This window comes from Pholcus phalangioides, unplaced genomic scaffold (genome assembly GCF_987345545.1).
Source record: "Pholcus phalangioides strain wild (caught in Gottingen) unplaced genomic scaffold, Ppha-v1.0 ptg000011l_1, whole genome shotgun sequence".
In the NCBI taxonomy this organism is placed as follows: Eukaryota; Metazoa; Arthropoda; class Arachnida; order Araneae; family Pholcidae; genus Pholcus; species Pholcus phalangioides.
Window position 1 is genome coordinate 5,671,829 of NW_028301604.1, and position 13,262 is coordinate 5,685,090.

At 34.5% G+C, this 13,262-nt stretch overlaps 1 protein-coding gene across 1 annotated transcript in view; it reads left to right on the forward strand.

Annotated features, from left to right (window-relative positions):
• LOC149079981 (lymphoid-specific helicase-like) overlaps positions 1-13,262 on the forward strand; it is a 95,789-nt gene that overhangs the window by 22,034 nt on the left and 60,493 nt on the right. The window contains exons 4-9 of the mRNA XM_089238900.1: positions 2,601-2,723; positions 7,280-7,310; positions 8,020-8,051; positions 8,258-8,329; positions 10,712-10,894; positions 10,995-11,215. Coding sequence (XP_089095026.1) covers positions 2,601-2,723; positions 7,280-7,310; positions 8,020-8,051; positions 8,258-8,329; positions 10,712-10,894; positions 10,995-11,215 — 662 coding nt within the window. The remainder of the gene's footprint in view (positions 1-2,600; positions 2,724-7,279; positions 7,311-8,019; positions 8,052-8,257; positions 8,330-10,711; positions 10,895-10,994; positions 11,216-13,262) is intronic.

The window sequence follows — 13,262 nt, forward strand, 5'->3', positions numbered from 1 at the left end:
ATAACCAAGAGAGCAATCACCACATGGAATGTAATAAATGCCCCATTGTTTATTCTGCGGTATAGCATCCTTAGGGGGCATGAAACCAAAGTTTTGAGTTCGCACATCTATGGTTGTTAGATTAAACTTTTTAAGAATCGGTTTGATCTTAGGTGAGAGTATTGGATCGTAGGGTATGACTATACTTTCTCTGAGTGGTCTCTCTGTAATATTTTCTAGAGTGGTTCCTCGTGCCGGTTTCAAGAATTTTCTACTTAATTCGTCAACGATCTTGGTGTTGAACCACCTGTCTATTGCAATTGCTCTGATGGTTTCAAGTTCATGGTCTAAAGTGTTCCGATCTGAACAGATGTTAAAAGCTCTCTCTACAAAGGTGCAAAAAGACGAAAGTTTCAGTTGCATAGGATGGCAAGATCTGAAATGAGGTGGTAATGAGACTGCGAAAGGCTTACGATAGACCAAGGTTTGGAACTGTGATTTCTGTTTCGTTACTAATACGTCCAAGAAAGAGAGTTCATTGTTAGTTTCGAATTCGGCTGTGAACTGAACATGAGGGTCTATGTCATTCATAATGAGTAACAATTGTTCCAAGTCATCTTTAGAGCCGTCCCAAAGCACAAAAGTATCGTCCACGTATCTTCGATAAAATGAGAAGGGCACAACGTTCAATAGCTTACTCTCAAAGTCGTCCATATATATATCACACAAAATCGGTGAGATGGGATTGCCCATTGCTAGACCATCTGTCTGGGTGTAAAACTTGTCATCGAAACTGAAGGCTGTTTGTGAGATACATGTGAAGGTGAGATTGCAAATTTCTTCTACTTCAGGTGGTGAAAAATTGTGGGTTTTAAGTCGTCTTTCTAGACAACTGATATTGCCACCTATGGGAATGTTCGTAAACATTGACACTACGTCGAAAGACACCATGTTGAGCTGTTTGGGTTCAATTGTACGTATTATTTGAGCGAAGCTAGATGAATTTCTAACTGTATTATTATTTAACTTAGTGAGTGGAGAGAGAATTGGGACAAGGAATTTAGCGAGCTTGTATGACGCTGTACCAATGTTAGAGACTACGGGATGGAGAGATAGTGTTGGTTTGTGCACTTTGGGTAGGCCATAGATCCGTGACGAAATAGCATGCTATACCGCAGAATAAACAATGGGGCATTTATTACATTCCATGTGGTGATTGCTCTCTTGGTTATATAGGACAGACAAGGAGACCCATAAAAGCAAGATTAAATGAACACGCTCGCTGTGTTAAGAATCAGGAATGTGAAAAATCGACCATCGCCGCTCACTGTTGGCAAGAAGGCCACAAATTCAAATTTCAAGAAGCGTGAGTTTTTCACAAAGTCAAGTCCACAGTTGATCTAGATTTCTACGAAGGCACATATATTCGGGCCTTCAAAAATATACTAGTGAACGATAATAAATCTACACCCCCGATCGCAACACCATGGCTTAAATTCATTTTGAGTGGGAATTACAAGAAAATTCGAATGGTCCAATCAGATAGCACTATTCCGCAAAGGTCCAGTCAGGACGCTGCATTAGTATCTCACGCAGGCTCACAGCTTCATTCTGACCACGACGTTTGAAGTGAACAGACGTACTTCTTCCGCTGAGCAACCGAGCGTGAAGATTTGGTATTCAACCCAAATGGGAAACTCGGTCAGCGAAACTAGTGGTTAAATTTTTCCTCTGAAGACGGCACCCATTGGTGTTGAAATGCATTAGGACTTTTATTATTTTTTGTGTATTTGCCTTATTCGTTGGTGTCTTCTAAAAAAAAGCTTCAAGAGTTGTTTACCATGTTGGACTTGATCAAACGCCTTCCAGAAATAAACAAGATAAACAACATTGACATTTTCGCCATTGCCCAAAGCCTTAGTTTTGATCATAGAAGTAAAGGAGGTTGGTCACACATGACATCCCCTTTCTGAACTCATGCTGATAATTCTCGTCTGTCCTCTGCACCAATTTTGCCTTTTGATAATAATTTCCAAAATTTTTTAGAGGGATCACGTCAAACTCTCTGGATGATAAATGGACATGGCTTCTCTACTACCCATTCTAAATATTAGAACCACATTAGCAAGCTACTAATCCCTTGGGACGATACCCTGAGCAACACTACTCCTGTAAATCTCTGTGACTGGCCCCAACAACTCATTAGCCCATTCTCTGAGGACCCTAGGGTTGATATCTTTGTACTTTGCTTGCACATTTTTTAGAAGTTTCAGGAATGTCACATCTTCCACATGAATTTCCTTGAGGACATTGTCACCTCCATGCCACGCCAGTACTCTGTATACCACCTTCACTATTAAAGACTGATGCGAAAAAGTCATTGAAAACACTACACATACGTATATTGCTCATTACCCTAGACCCTTCTATCCTGAGGGAGCCAACTGTCTTTTTACATCCATAAAATTTCTAAGTACCTGAAAAGTAGTGGTACTCTGAAAAATAAATAAATACTCTTTCTATTTGAGAATGTCGCTTTCTAATCTGTTATGTGCATGCTTTCAAGTGTGAAAAGTTTGAGAATTTCATGACTTTCAATTCCATTATGATTTTTTATGCAGAGTTATTCCCATGGAGCTCAAGAAAAGCATCAAGATGCTATAAGGTTCTTGAAAGGTGCGATGGAGAAAATTAAAGCTTACAGCGCATTCCTATTTAAAAGGATACAGGAAGATGGTGGCAAGGTAAATCGGAGTCTCTTTCATGAACTGTATAGTACAGATACACTCTAAAAAAAGGTAGAATTGTAAGTAAGACTTGCAGAAATTTTTTCAGAATGCAGAGATAAAAAAGTTTCACCCAATGCAAAGCTAAAGCACATGGCATTGACACAGTTTGAGGTATCCCTAATTGTGATACATCTTCTTACTATGTTTTTGCAACAACTTGTCATACATTTAAGTATTTCTAGTTTTTCTCTAACATTTAACCCCCTAACGATCATAGACAACATCTTGTCCCTCTGTGAATAGAAGAAATACATTCAAGCTCTCCCTTCCTTTGGATTCTTCATTGGTAACCCTGTGAAAGGAAATTATATTTTTTCTTTTTCTTCACCTCACCATTACCTTTCACCCTCACTAGTTAGACAATTAAAAAAAAAGGTGATACAGTAAAACCTTGTTAACTCGTCACTCACATTATCAAGAAATTATGATGGCTTAAGCGAAGTGCCATCAGTTTCAATGTGCGATATTGTGCAAATCTTATAATTTTAAAGCAATGTAAAATTTATTAGAATATGAATTGAAATTGCAATATTAACAAAAGTTATAGATTACAAAAGAAAAACAAAATTTTTACCTTTTAGAGAGCTTTTAGTATTTTAATTATCATGGTAGATTAAATTGGTACACTTATTCAGTGATTCACGATACAAATACAAGGTAAATTCAAACATGGCCCCAATTTCTTACTGAGGAGGTCCTCGGCAGGACAAAGCAGACACTTGAGCAGTGGTCCTCTATGCTATGGCATCGATAGCGATCGCTACCATATTAGATGCGGGAGAGTTCTAATTTCCTGTCCAATATAATAATAATAAAGAAAAGGGAAATCTTTATCCATTTAAATGTACAAAACATGCACTATACCTTTTTTGCCTCCATCATTAACACTCCTTAATTTTATGTCCATTCACTTAAAGGGCCCCCTTCAAAGATTGCGTAATAGCTCCTCTGTATTCTTTTCTCTCTCCCTAATACTGAAACCTATCCCTTGATCATTGTATTGCCACCTGCAGGCAATTGACTTTATGGTTTTATTTCATCTATTTACGCATCCCTTCCGTGGGAATGTCTTTTTTGACTTTCTTTGCTCCGTCTCCTCTTTTCCTTTTCTTTTTTTTTTGTACAAACCCCCACAGAAAAAACTTCTTCCTCCCATATGCTTCGAAAGATCATAGGGGGTGAATCTGATCAATGATGTTAATTTTAATACTAATTTGTACCTACGCAATCCTCATCACCCAATAGAAGGATCTTTTTTTGAAACTGGACTACCAATGGGAAAAAAGAGGGTTGGTGCCCCTCAAAACTTTACTTTTTGGAATTTTTGAAAAATTCAAGGCAGGATTGTCGAGTTCCAGTTAAGAATAAAGTTAGAAAAAATGAGGTAGCTTTTTTGAGCATTTGTTGTGTAGACATTGTAATTACCATCGGACGTTAGGGATATCCGACATGATGAGGATGGAGAAAAAGGTAGGAAAGAAGTTCTTACCACATTTTAAATTGCAATGTTGTGGTATGGGAAACAGAATTGGGAACTATTTATGGTGATAAGGTAATTTAGCATCTAATGAGATTTTTCCCCTCTTTAACGTCAATAAATTGAATTCAGATTTATTACACCTGAGATTGAAATTTATACAATATATTGTTTCTTCCTATGCTACTTCAAATTTTGCATCGATAATTATTTAAATAATTTGATATTTGTGTGTTTGAAATGGAAACTGTTTTCATGATTATTTGTTTGATTAAATATTATTGAAATTTAACAGTAACATGATTCTTTCTCTTTCTTCCATGAGTCATTTCTTATTCTAAATGTGTATTGGACCACTAGGAACCTGGGTTAAAGCTAGATAATTTTGTGTGTGTGTGTGTGTGTATGTATATATACACACACACACACACACAACACACACTTCCAGTGGTCCAATATAACACCTAGGCATATTGGATGGGAAAAAAATTACAACATGTGGGCTTAAAATGATAAAAATTGAATTTTTCAATTTGTAAAGAAAAATATAGGGAGTTGAACATAATGCTTAGCTAAACTGCACTAAGTATTTTCAGTGCATTACAATGTGGCATTAAGTTCCCCTGATTATATATATATATAAAAGACATAGGAATAAATTTCTGTATAAAACCTTGAATTCTATTGTCTAATTGCTGATTCAAAATAATAATAGATGTTGTACCAACATAAATATCATTGGGCTTTCGACTTTACTTTTTGTATTAAAATTTTGAGTTTGCTTATTTTTTTACCAAAACCAATTAGATTCGGGAAAGAATAAAAATGTGTAAACTATTAAGCAACATCATGCAAGTCAGAAACACATCCATGAATTGTGCAAGAAACAATTTTGTCAATAGAATGTTTTATTCAGTTGATGCTGAATGGCCCTTTGGAATCAATGAGTGGAGAACTATTCAATGAATCTTTTTTTTCCAAATCTCCAAAATTATTAACAAATAAGTTTTAAAAAATAGCTAAAATTAAATATTAGCCATGGCTGAAAAGGGCATTAAACAATAAGTAAAAGAATTCATAGAAATTAATTAATGAATAATTAATGCAATCAATTACAGGAAAAACTGAATTTTCTAATAGATAAAAAATGTATTATCCAAGAGGGTGTGGGACGGTAGGTCGCATTTCTCTAGGGGTGCGGGAAGGAGAAAAGGTTGGGAACCACTGCACTAGAGGGTCTCAACTTCAAAAAAAAAACTGGTTTTTCAACAAATATATTTCGTTCAAATTTGAAGCCCTACATTAGTGAGGGCCCCCATGCAGAAATTACGTTTAGCTTGATAGTCCCTAACACTTTGAAAACTTTTGTTTTTTTAGTCAGCAAATGAACTTCTTAAGAGTAACTTTTGTCAGTTCAGCTGTTATGTTTTGGTGCATAAGGCTTTTATGGTCACTTGAACATATGGCAATGCTGTTATTAAGCTATTTATTTGAAGGTAGCCATAGTAATCATGTGTTCCTGTCTCTCAAACTTTTCTATGGGGACGAGTTAACTGATATTAGTGACGAGTAAATGAGGGTTTAATAACAGTGTTATCTATGAAAGTCTAGATGGGACCAAAGAAAAATGATGGCTTAACCGAAGTGATGACTTATTAGGGTGACGGTTTACTGTATAACATACACCCAAAAACAAAGAATGTCAAAAACTGTTACATACATCACCAAACAACCTCAGGAAGAATTTAAAGTACTCTTCATAGAAAACACTATGAAGGAATTTTTACTATAACATTTTTAATTCTGCTGAGGATTCATTGCAGGACAATACAAAACTTTCTGCTTTGGGGAACATACATTGGAAGAGTGTAGCTGAGAGAAGAAAGAAGAGGGGGAAACCAGTTTATCTTACTCTTTCCCCTTCATTTCCTATTGTGTAAATGATACTTTTTAGATTTATTTCTCCTAGTTCAACTGTATTTTGTCCAAATTAGTTTGCCAAAAGTTTGGACGTAAAGGTGTTTAAATTTTATTTCTTATTCATATTGCTTGCTCTCAAATGTTGAAGGAATATCTATTAAAAAAAACCAACTTTCAACCCCTGGTGAAAACCCATTCTGAATTCTACTCCACTTTATTGTTCAAACTATTTCTCTTTTTTAAGTCTCCAGTTTCTTTCATAATTTCTTCTTAACCCCTCCCCCCTTTTTTTAATCAATAAAGCCATTTGAAAACAAGGTCTGGCAAAATTAAGACAATTTAAAAGTTTGATTTCTTTTTACTTTCATTTCATAAAATTGAATTTGTTTTTAACATGTTTACGCCAGCTCCTATTTTCATGTTTTTTTCCTGTGAGACGGTGCTCAAATTCATGCTTCACTTCATCTGGCAGCGCAGTATTGCATATTCAGTCATTGTATGTGCAACTGTTCATCCAGTAACATAGTGTGTGTTAAGTTTATAATATTGAATTGTTATGTTTTTACTACTGAATTTTTGTTTTATAAGTTATGTTTATAACGTTGAGATAAAATAAAATAGATCCTACTTTTTTTCAATTAAAATGTTAAATTTCCATTATTTGTATTTTCAACTATATGGCAATTCTTTCTAGTTATTACATTTGATGATGATTTTAAATGAACTACATTTTTGATGGTGCTCAGTGTCTGGTCGAATATTCAAGTGTGACCCACTGGTGATGCGCGCCGGCATGAACGTGTTAAGCTGCAGTTGATTTTAATAAAAAATTTATAATGAAATTAATATTGATTTGAATTTTGTTTTAGCAAATTGATTTTAAAATTTTTCTGGTGTGTTTTACCAGTAATTTTATTAGCAGCTGGTACTGTATTTGTTTATTTGAGTACCATATGCATTTCAAAGTTTAAGTATTTTACTTTTTTCTACTTGGAAAAAAAAAAATTATTCAATGAAAAGAAAGAAATTAAAATTTAAGTGATGTTAGAAAATTTTTGTGAGTTATAGACTTCAGACTTTTTATTGCCTTTCTCTTGTTACTCTGTTTTAATAGGTGAAAATAGCTCCAGTAATAACCATAAAAGGTAAGTTCCAAATAGTATAGCTTGTACTATGATTATTTTTATAAACATAAATCTGCATGTCTTGGAAATAGCTCCTCAGATGTATTAAGGAATATTCTGGATTTGAACCAATTACCTTACTAAAATTATTAAGTGGCAAATATAGTTGAACCCTGATACAACAAACTATGATCTAAGGAATTCCTCACTTTAACAGATTTTTTTAAAAGTTACTGGGCTTATATTTGAATTAATCTCAACCACAATATAATGATTTTCCTCGATTTAAAAAATAAAAATATGTGCTTAATGAGATTAGTTAAATATCGGTTACACTGTAGTATCGTATAAGATGTAGGCTATGATTTTGAACTTCATAATATGAGTCTCATCCAAACGGTATTGGAATACAGATCATAATGTCTCTGCAAAGGCATAATGAGCCATTTGTAATTGTTGATCATATATGTAATGCCAGAGGAAAGAAAAAAAGAAATTCATTTGATTACCTAATTTATTCACTCTTGTTTGAAAAATGAGTTGAGCTAACATTCTGTATGCAAAGGAAATATAGAGTAGTTCATTAAACACCTAAATTTTAAAATTATGATGCATTAACTTGCTTGATTATATGAAATATAAAAACCATTCTTAAATTATCTTTCACCTGGATTGTATATTTGAAAGCCAGTGTTTTTTTTTTGTAAAATCTCAATTTTTGTTTTCACAGAGAGAAAACTCATTGGAGGTGTGAAAAATTTTGTAAGTTTTTGTTATTTTATGTGGTGTGTTTTGCTTTCGGTCTCATCGAATTTAGATAAGAAATTGATAGTGAATGCAATGGAAAATACAGAATAAATGTTTTTGAAGCTTATGTAATAATGCAGATTGTTACTGGTTTCTTGTTTTTGCATGATTTTATTCTAATTATTTATGATATTATTTTAATTATATTCACACATCCATAGGAGGACCAACCTCTTTTGTTCACTAACATTGGCTTGCGGGATCATCAAATTGAAGGTTTCCAATGGATTAAGGTGATTTTCTAAGACATTTGAAAATAAGAGCTATTGAAATTTTTCTTTGTACAAAATCCCTAATTTTGAGTATGACCTGTCAAGTTCTTGAAAATAATTCTAGTGAATAATGCTTTCTCCCCACAGATTAATTTCATTCAGTGGACCACCTAGAAATTTTGTTAATTTCCTGGAGCTAGAATTTCATTATTAAATTCCAATATGTATGCATGTTTTATTGTGCTCTGCACACAAGCTTCTAATTGGATGTAAATTTGATTAATTTAGATCAGTGTTTCCCAACGTTGATGACATCCCTGGGCTCTGGTGGAAAGGATTAGGAGGCAAACAACATTGAACCCTAATGGTTGACTAAGCAGCTGGAGAATATGAAAATTTTGACAAATCACACAGTTGACTTTCAACAGGGTTGAGGGTTTTGAAAAGACGAGTGAACAGGGTTCGTAAGGGAAAACCTGGAATTGTTGGGGGAAAAATATTTTACTAAAAAAAATCAGAAAATATCCCATTTTTGTTCTAAAACCTGGAAATTTCTGACAACTGACCTGCAAAATTGTGTGATTGAAAGCAAAAAATAATAAAGAAAAACTTCTCTCGAAAATGTGAAGTGATCTAATAGTTTGTAAATCTCAGACTAAGGCTAAGAATAATGTTGTTTACCTTGATTTCCAAAAGGCATTCAATTGGGTCCAACATGGTAAACTCTTGAAGCGTTTTTACACAGGATTAGGATTGGGGGGGGCAACTTGCTGAATTGGATAGAATCAAGGATAAGAGATATGTCACAGTGGGTTATGGTGAACTAGGAATTTTCTGATTGGAGAGGTGCTAAAAGTGGAGTCTCTTAAAGAAGTGTCCTTGGTCCCATTCCTTCTTCACTTTTTATCAATCAGTTCAATCAAGGTATTGATAGGATTGTGAGCGAATTCGCAGACGATGTGAAGCTTATGGGGGGTAGTCTGGAATCTAAGAAAAAGGGAGAGGCTTCAGACAAACTTGAATATGAATACAGCATGGGCTATTGATTGGAGCACAATCTTTAGCATAGACAAGTGCATGGTTGTTTATTTTGGTTTGAACAACCAACGTTTCACTTATGAGTTGAATAGTGATATCATTCTGGGTGCATCTAGGATCAACGATTAGGGAATCCTCATTGACGAGCTGCTTAGGTTTTCTGAACATTGTTCAGCAGTGGTTAAAAAAGTGTACAGATTGATCAGTTTCATTCTCGAAAATGTCTCTTTGCGGTCTCCCAAAGCGATCCTTTAATTTTTCCTGGACTAGATTCATCCTGGATTGGAATATGCCATTAGGTTTTCGAGACCATGCTTAGAGAGACATTGGCTTGATCAAGGGGGTGCAGAGAAGAGCCACACATGCTTTTGATGGCACACACGTGGAGAGCGACGTGATTTTTTTAAAAGAATGCAGCTGTCTCGAGAGGGGGAGGGAGATATGATTGAATTGCTTAAAATTTCAATGGGATGGATAAAATGGATCACATCGGTTATTAATATATTGTCAATCAACTCCTCTAACAAAGAGACACCAATATTGATTGGTAAGGGACAATTCTAGGTTGTGGTGTATCGCAGGAATTTTTCTCTAATAGGGTTGTTAGTAAATAGAATAGCTTATCCTCTCTCTCTCTCTCAAGGTCATGAATTCTAACACTAATTGACACATTTAAAAAGAAGCATGATAAACATAAATCAATAAGCTGTCCATTCTTAGATGAGACAACCACGATTTTTTATGAACAGTTTATTTCATCATATTTTATTATTGGTTTTTTATCACTCTTATTGGGTTGCTGTATTTTTGATATTGTTTAGATATAGATTTGAAATTCATGAATGTTATGGGCATCTTTTTCAGCCACCTCATTGAGCATTTTGTCTGTTGTGGCCTTTGTATTTGTATTCATTTAGTATTTTAGGTGCACCTTGTATATACTATATTCAACTGTAAAACCATCTAGGTTCAGGTATGACACTAACACTACTACAATTAACATTAAAACACTCAAGTGTTACAGTTGGTGACAATATGTGTGACTTTAAACAGTGATTACATCACTTTGAATATTTGTGTATAAAGACAAATGTAATAGTATCCTTAAAGTACGACTTGAGAAAATTTTGTAATAATGAATAAAGTTTAAGACTTTGTCTGGAAAAAATATGCAGAACATAATTATATGGTGAAAAATATTATTACTTTTTTATTGAAATTGCTTGTGTAGCCTACAGATATATGTAGAAAATATGAGAAAATGTGTTTTTGTCAAATTCCTGGTTTCCAATGTCTCTTGACAGTTTTGTGATCTTTTCTTATATATTTCTGTCCATTTTTACTCTTTTTTTTTCTTTATTTCAGACACTCTATGAGAATGGTTTGAATGGGATTTTGGCTGATGAAATGGGCTTGGGAAAAACTGCTGTAGCTATTGGAATGATTTCCCATTTGATATCCATGGGAGTAGAAGGACCATTTTTGGTATGTGCTCCTTTGTCCACCCTGCATAATTGGTGTATGGAAACAACCCGTTTCGCTCCAGAGGTAAATGATAGTTTGTGGTGAACCAGAGTTTGGCAAATTTTTGTATGTGAAAATTTTGTTGAAGATGCAAAATGATCAAGTGGTCTTATCATTTATTAAGGTACCTTACATCATGTACCATGGTTCTAAAGAAGAAAGAGAAGATCTGAGATCAAAAATGTTGGAACCTGTCCCAGTGAGAAATCATTCATGTATTCCAGTGATAATAACATCATTTGATATGATCATGCATGACTTCAAATATTTGAGATGTCACACATGGAAATATGTTGTTGTTGATGAAGGACACAGGCTAAAAAATTATGATTCCAAGCTTTTTCAGTAAGTTCATATTTTCATATATATGAGTAGCAATGAAAACATGTACTCAAAAGCCAAATTGTTTGTGCACTCGTGATATAAAGATATAGCTGCACTTGAGTATTAAAAATACACGTTCTTTTCATGAGAGCAATAACCCTCACATGTACAGGGTGTCCATAATTAAAAGACCCTATTTTAAAGTAGCCTACAGGTGAAACCAGTCATCAGAAAATTTTGAAATTTTGTGGAAGACTTCATGAAGTGATGGAAATTTGTTTTGGGGGAAAAAAAGTAGTTTCACAAGTTGCTACCCGAGGGCGTTTTATTGAGAAATGACACATTTAGGCAAATTTTAACAATTGTTAAGCACTTTTACAATTGTTACTGCAACAAAACATGTTCCACATGATAGGCATTATTTTCAGACACCATGTGAAATCGCAAGATAGCATGTTCCACGTCTGACCGAAGTGTGTGCGGGGAAATGTTCAGCACGTGGTGTAAAATGCTGCCTTTAAGGTCAGGTAAAGTTCTTGGATTGTCACAACTTACAAGACGTTTCGAATGCCCCCAAAGCCAAAAATAGTGTGGATTAAGGTCCGGGGATTGGGGAGGCCATAAATAAGGGAAGTGCCAGCTGATGACACATTCTTCTGTAAAATGTGTTTTAAGAACATTCTTAACACACACTGCAATGTGTGGAAGAGCTCTGTCTTGCATAAAGATTGTCTGCAAGGCAGTGACGTGCTTGTAGAACCGGAACAATTTTGTTATGTAACAGCAATGCATATTGCTTACGGTGAGCGAACATGTCACTGGACCTGTAGGACATAACTCCTCGTAGAAGAAGAGGCAGAGAATAAATGATGTAGTAAATCCACACCATACCGTCACTTTTAGTAAATGAAACAGAACCACTAAGATAGTGTGCAGATTTTCAGGTTTCCAAATTCGGCAGTTGTGAGTATTGACTGCACCATCCAAGTGAAAATGCCCTTCGTCTGTCCAGAGGATATTCCAAGGTCATTCTGAATCGACCTCAACGTGAGCTAGAAACTGCAGTGAGAACCGGAGTCAAGTGTCATAATCATGTGGAAGCAACCGCTTCCGCGTGATTATGACACAAGTTTGTACGGATAATATCAGAGGATATTCCGCATGTTCTTCTGGACAGTTGAGCGTGGCCTATATAATGCCTGTGCTACATGTTTGATGCTAGTGCTACCACAAGAATTTGAAGCTTTGAAATTTTGGCTTCTGTATATAACTTTAAATAACTAAGATACTTCATATGAAAAAAATATATATATTCAGGCCACTTTTATGAGACTTTTGAAAAAAAAAACCACTTACACCATTTTATGCCATTTAAAGATATACCATCAAAATATAGCCCAAGAAATATAAAATGTGATAAAAATGAAAAATTTTGGCTAATAATGAACCAATATGATATTTTCAAGGAAAAAATTATATTTAGGCCACTTTTATTTGACTTTTTGAAAAAAAACCACTTGGTTCAAACCAAGTAAACTTGGTAAAGTAGTAGTATTTGGTAAAAACCAAGGTTTAAACCAAACAACCCTGTCATTAGGTTAGGTATAATTGTACCTACAGAATCAATTTTTTTTTTAAACACTTGTTACAATTTTATATCTAATTCAGAAAATGGCAACCATTTTTGATTCCCAAGTATTAATGCATTATAAAATGTACAACTTGTTTTTCCATTCTAGATGTTCTTTGCCTCTTTCAGTAGCTCAATACGCTTCTTGTCTAGATACATCCTCTTGCACAAAAAGGGATACACACAACACAATAAAATATAATCTGTAAATTTTTCATTTATCCACAAAATTCCAGTTCATATAATTTTTAAAAAAATTAGTTTGTTGTTAGATTTACACAGGTATTCGGCAGAATACCTAAGCATTATTTGGCCAAACTGAATATTTGGCAAAAGGGCCGAATAGGCAGAATACTCTGAATAGCAGCCCATCTCTAGTTTTGAATGTTTTTTTTCTTTAAGTTAAGACTTGAGGTATGCATAAAGGTACCAAACTCT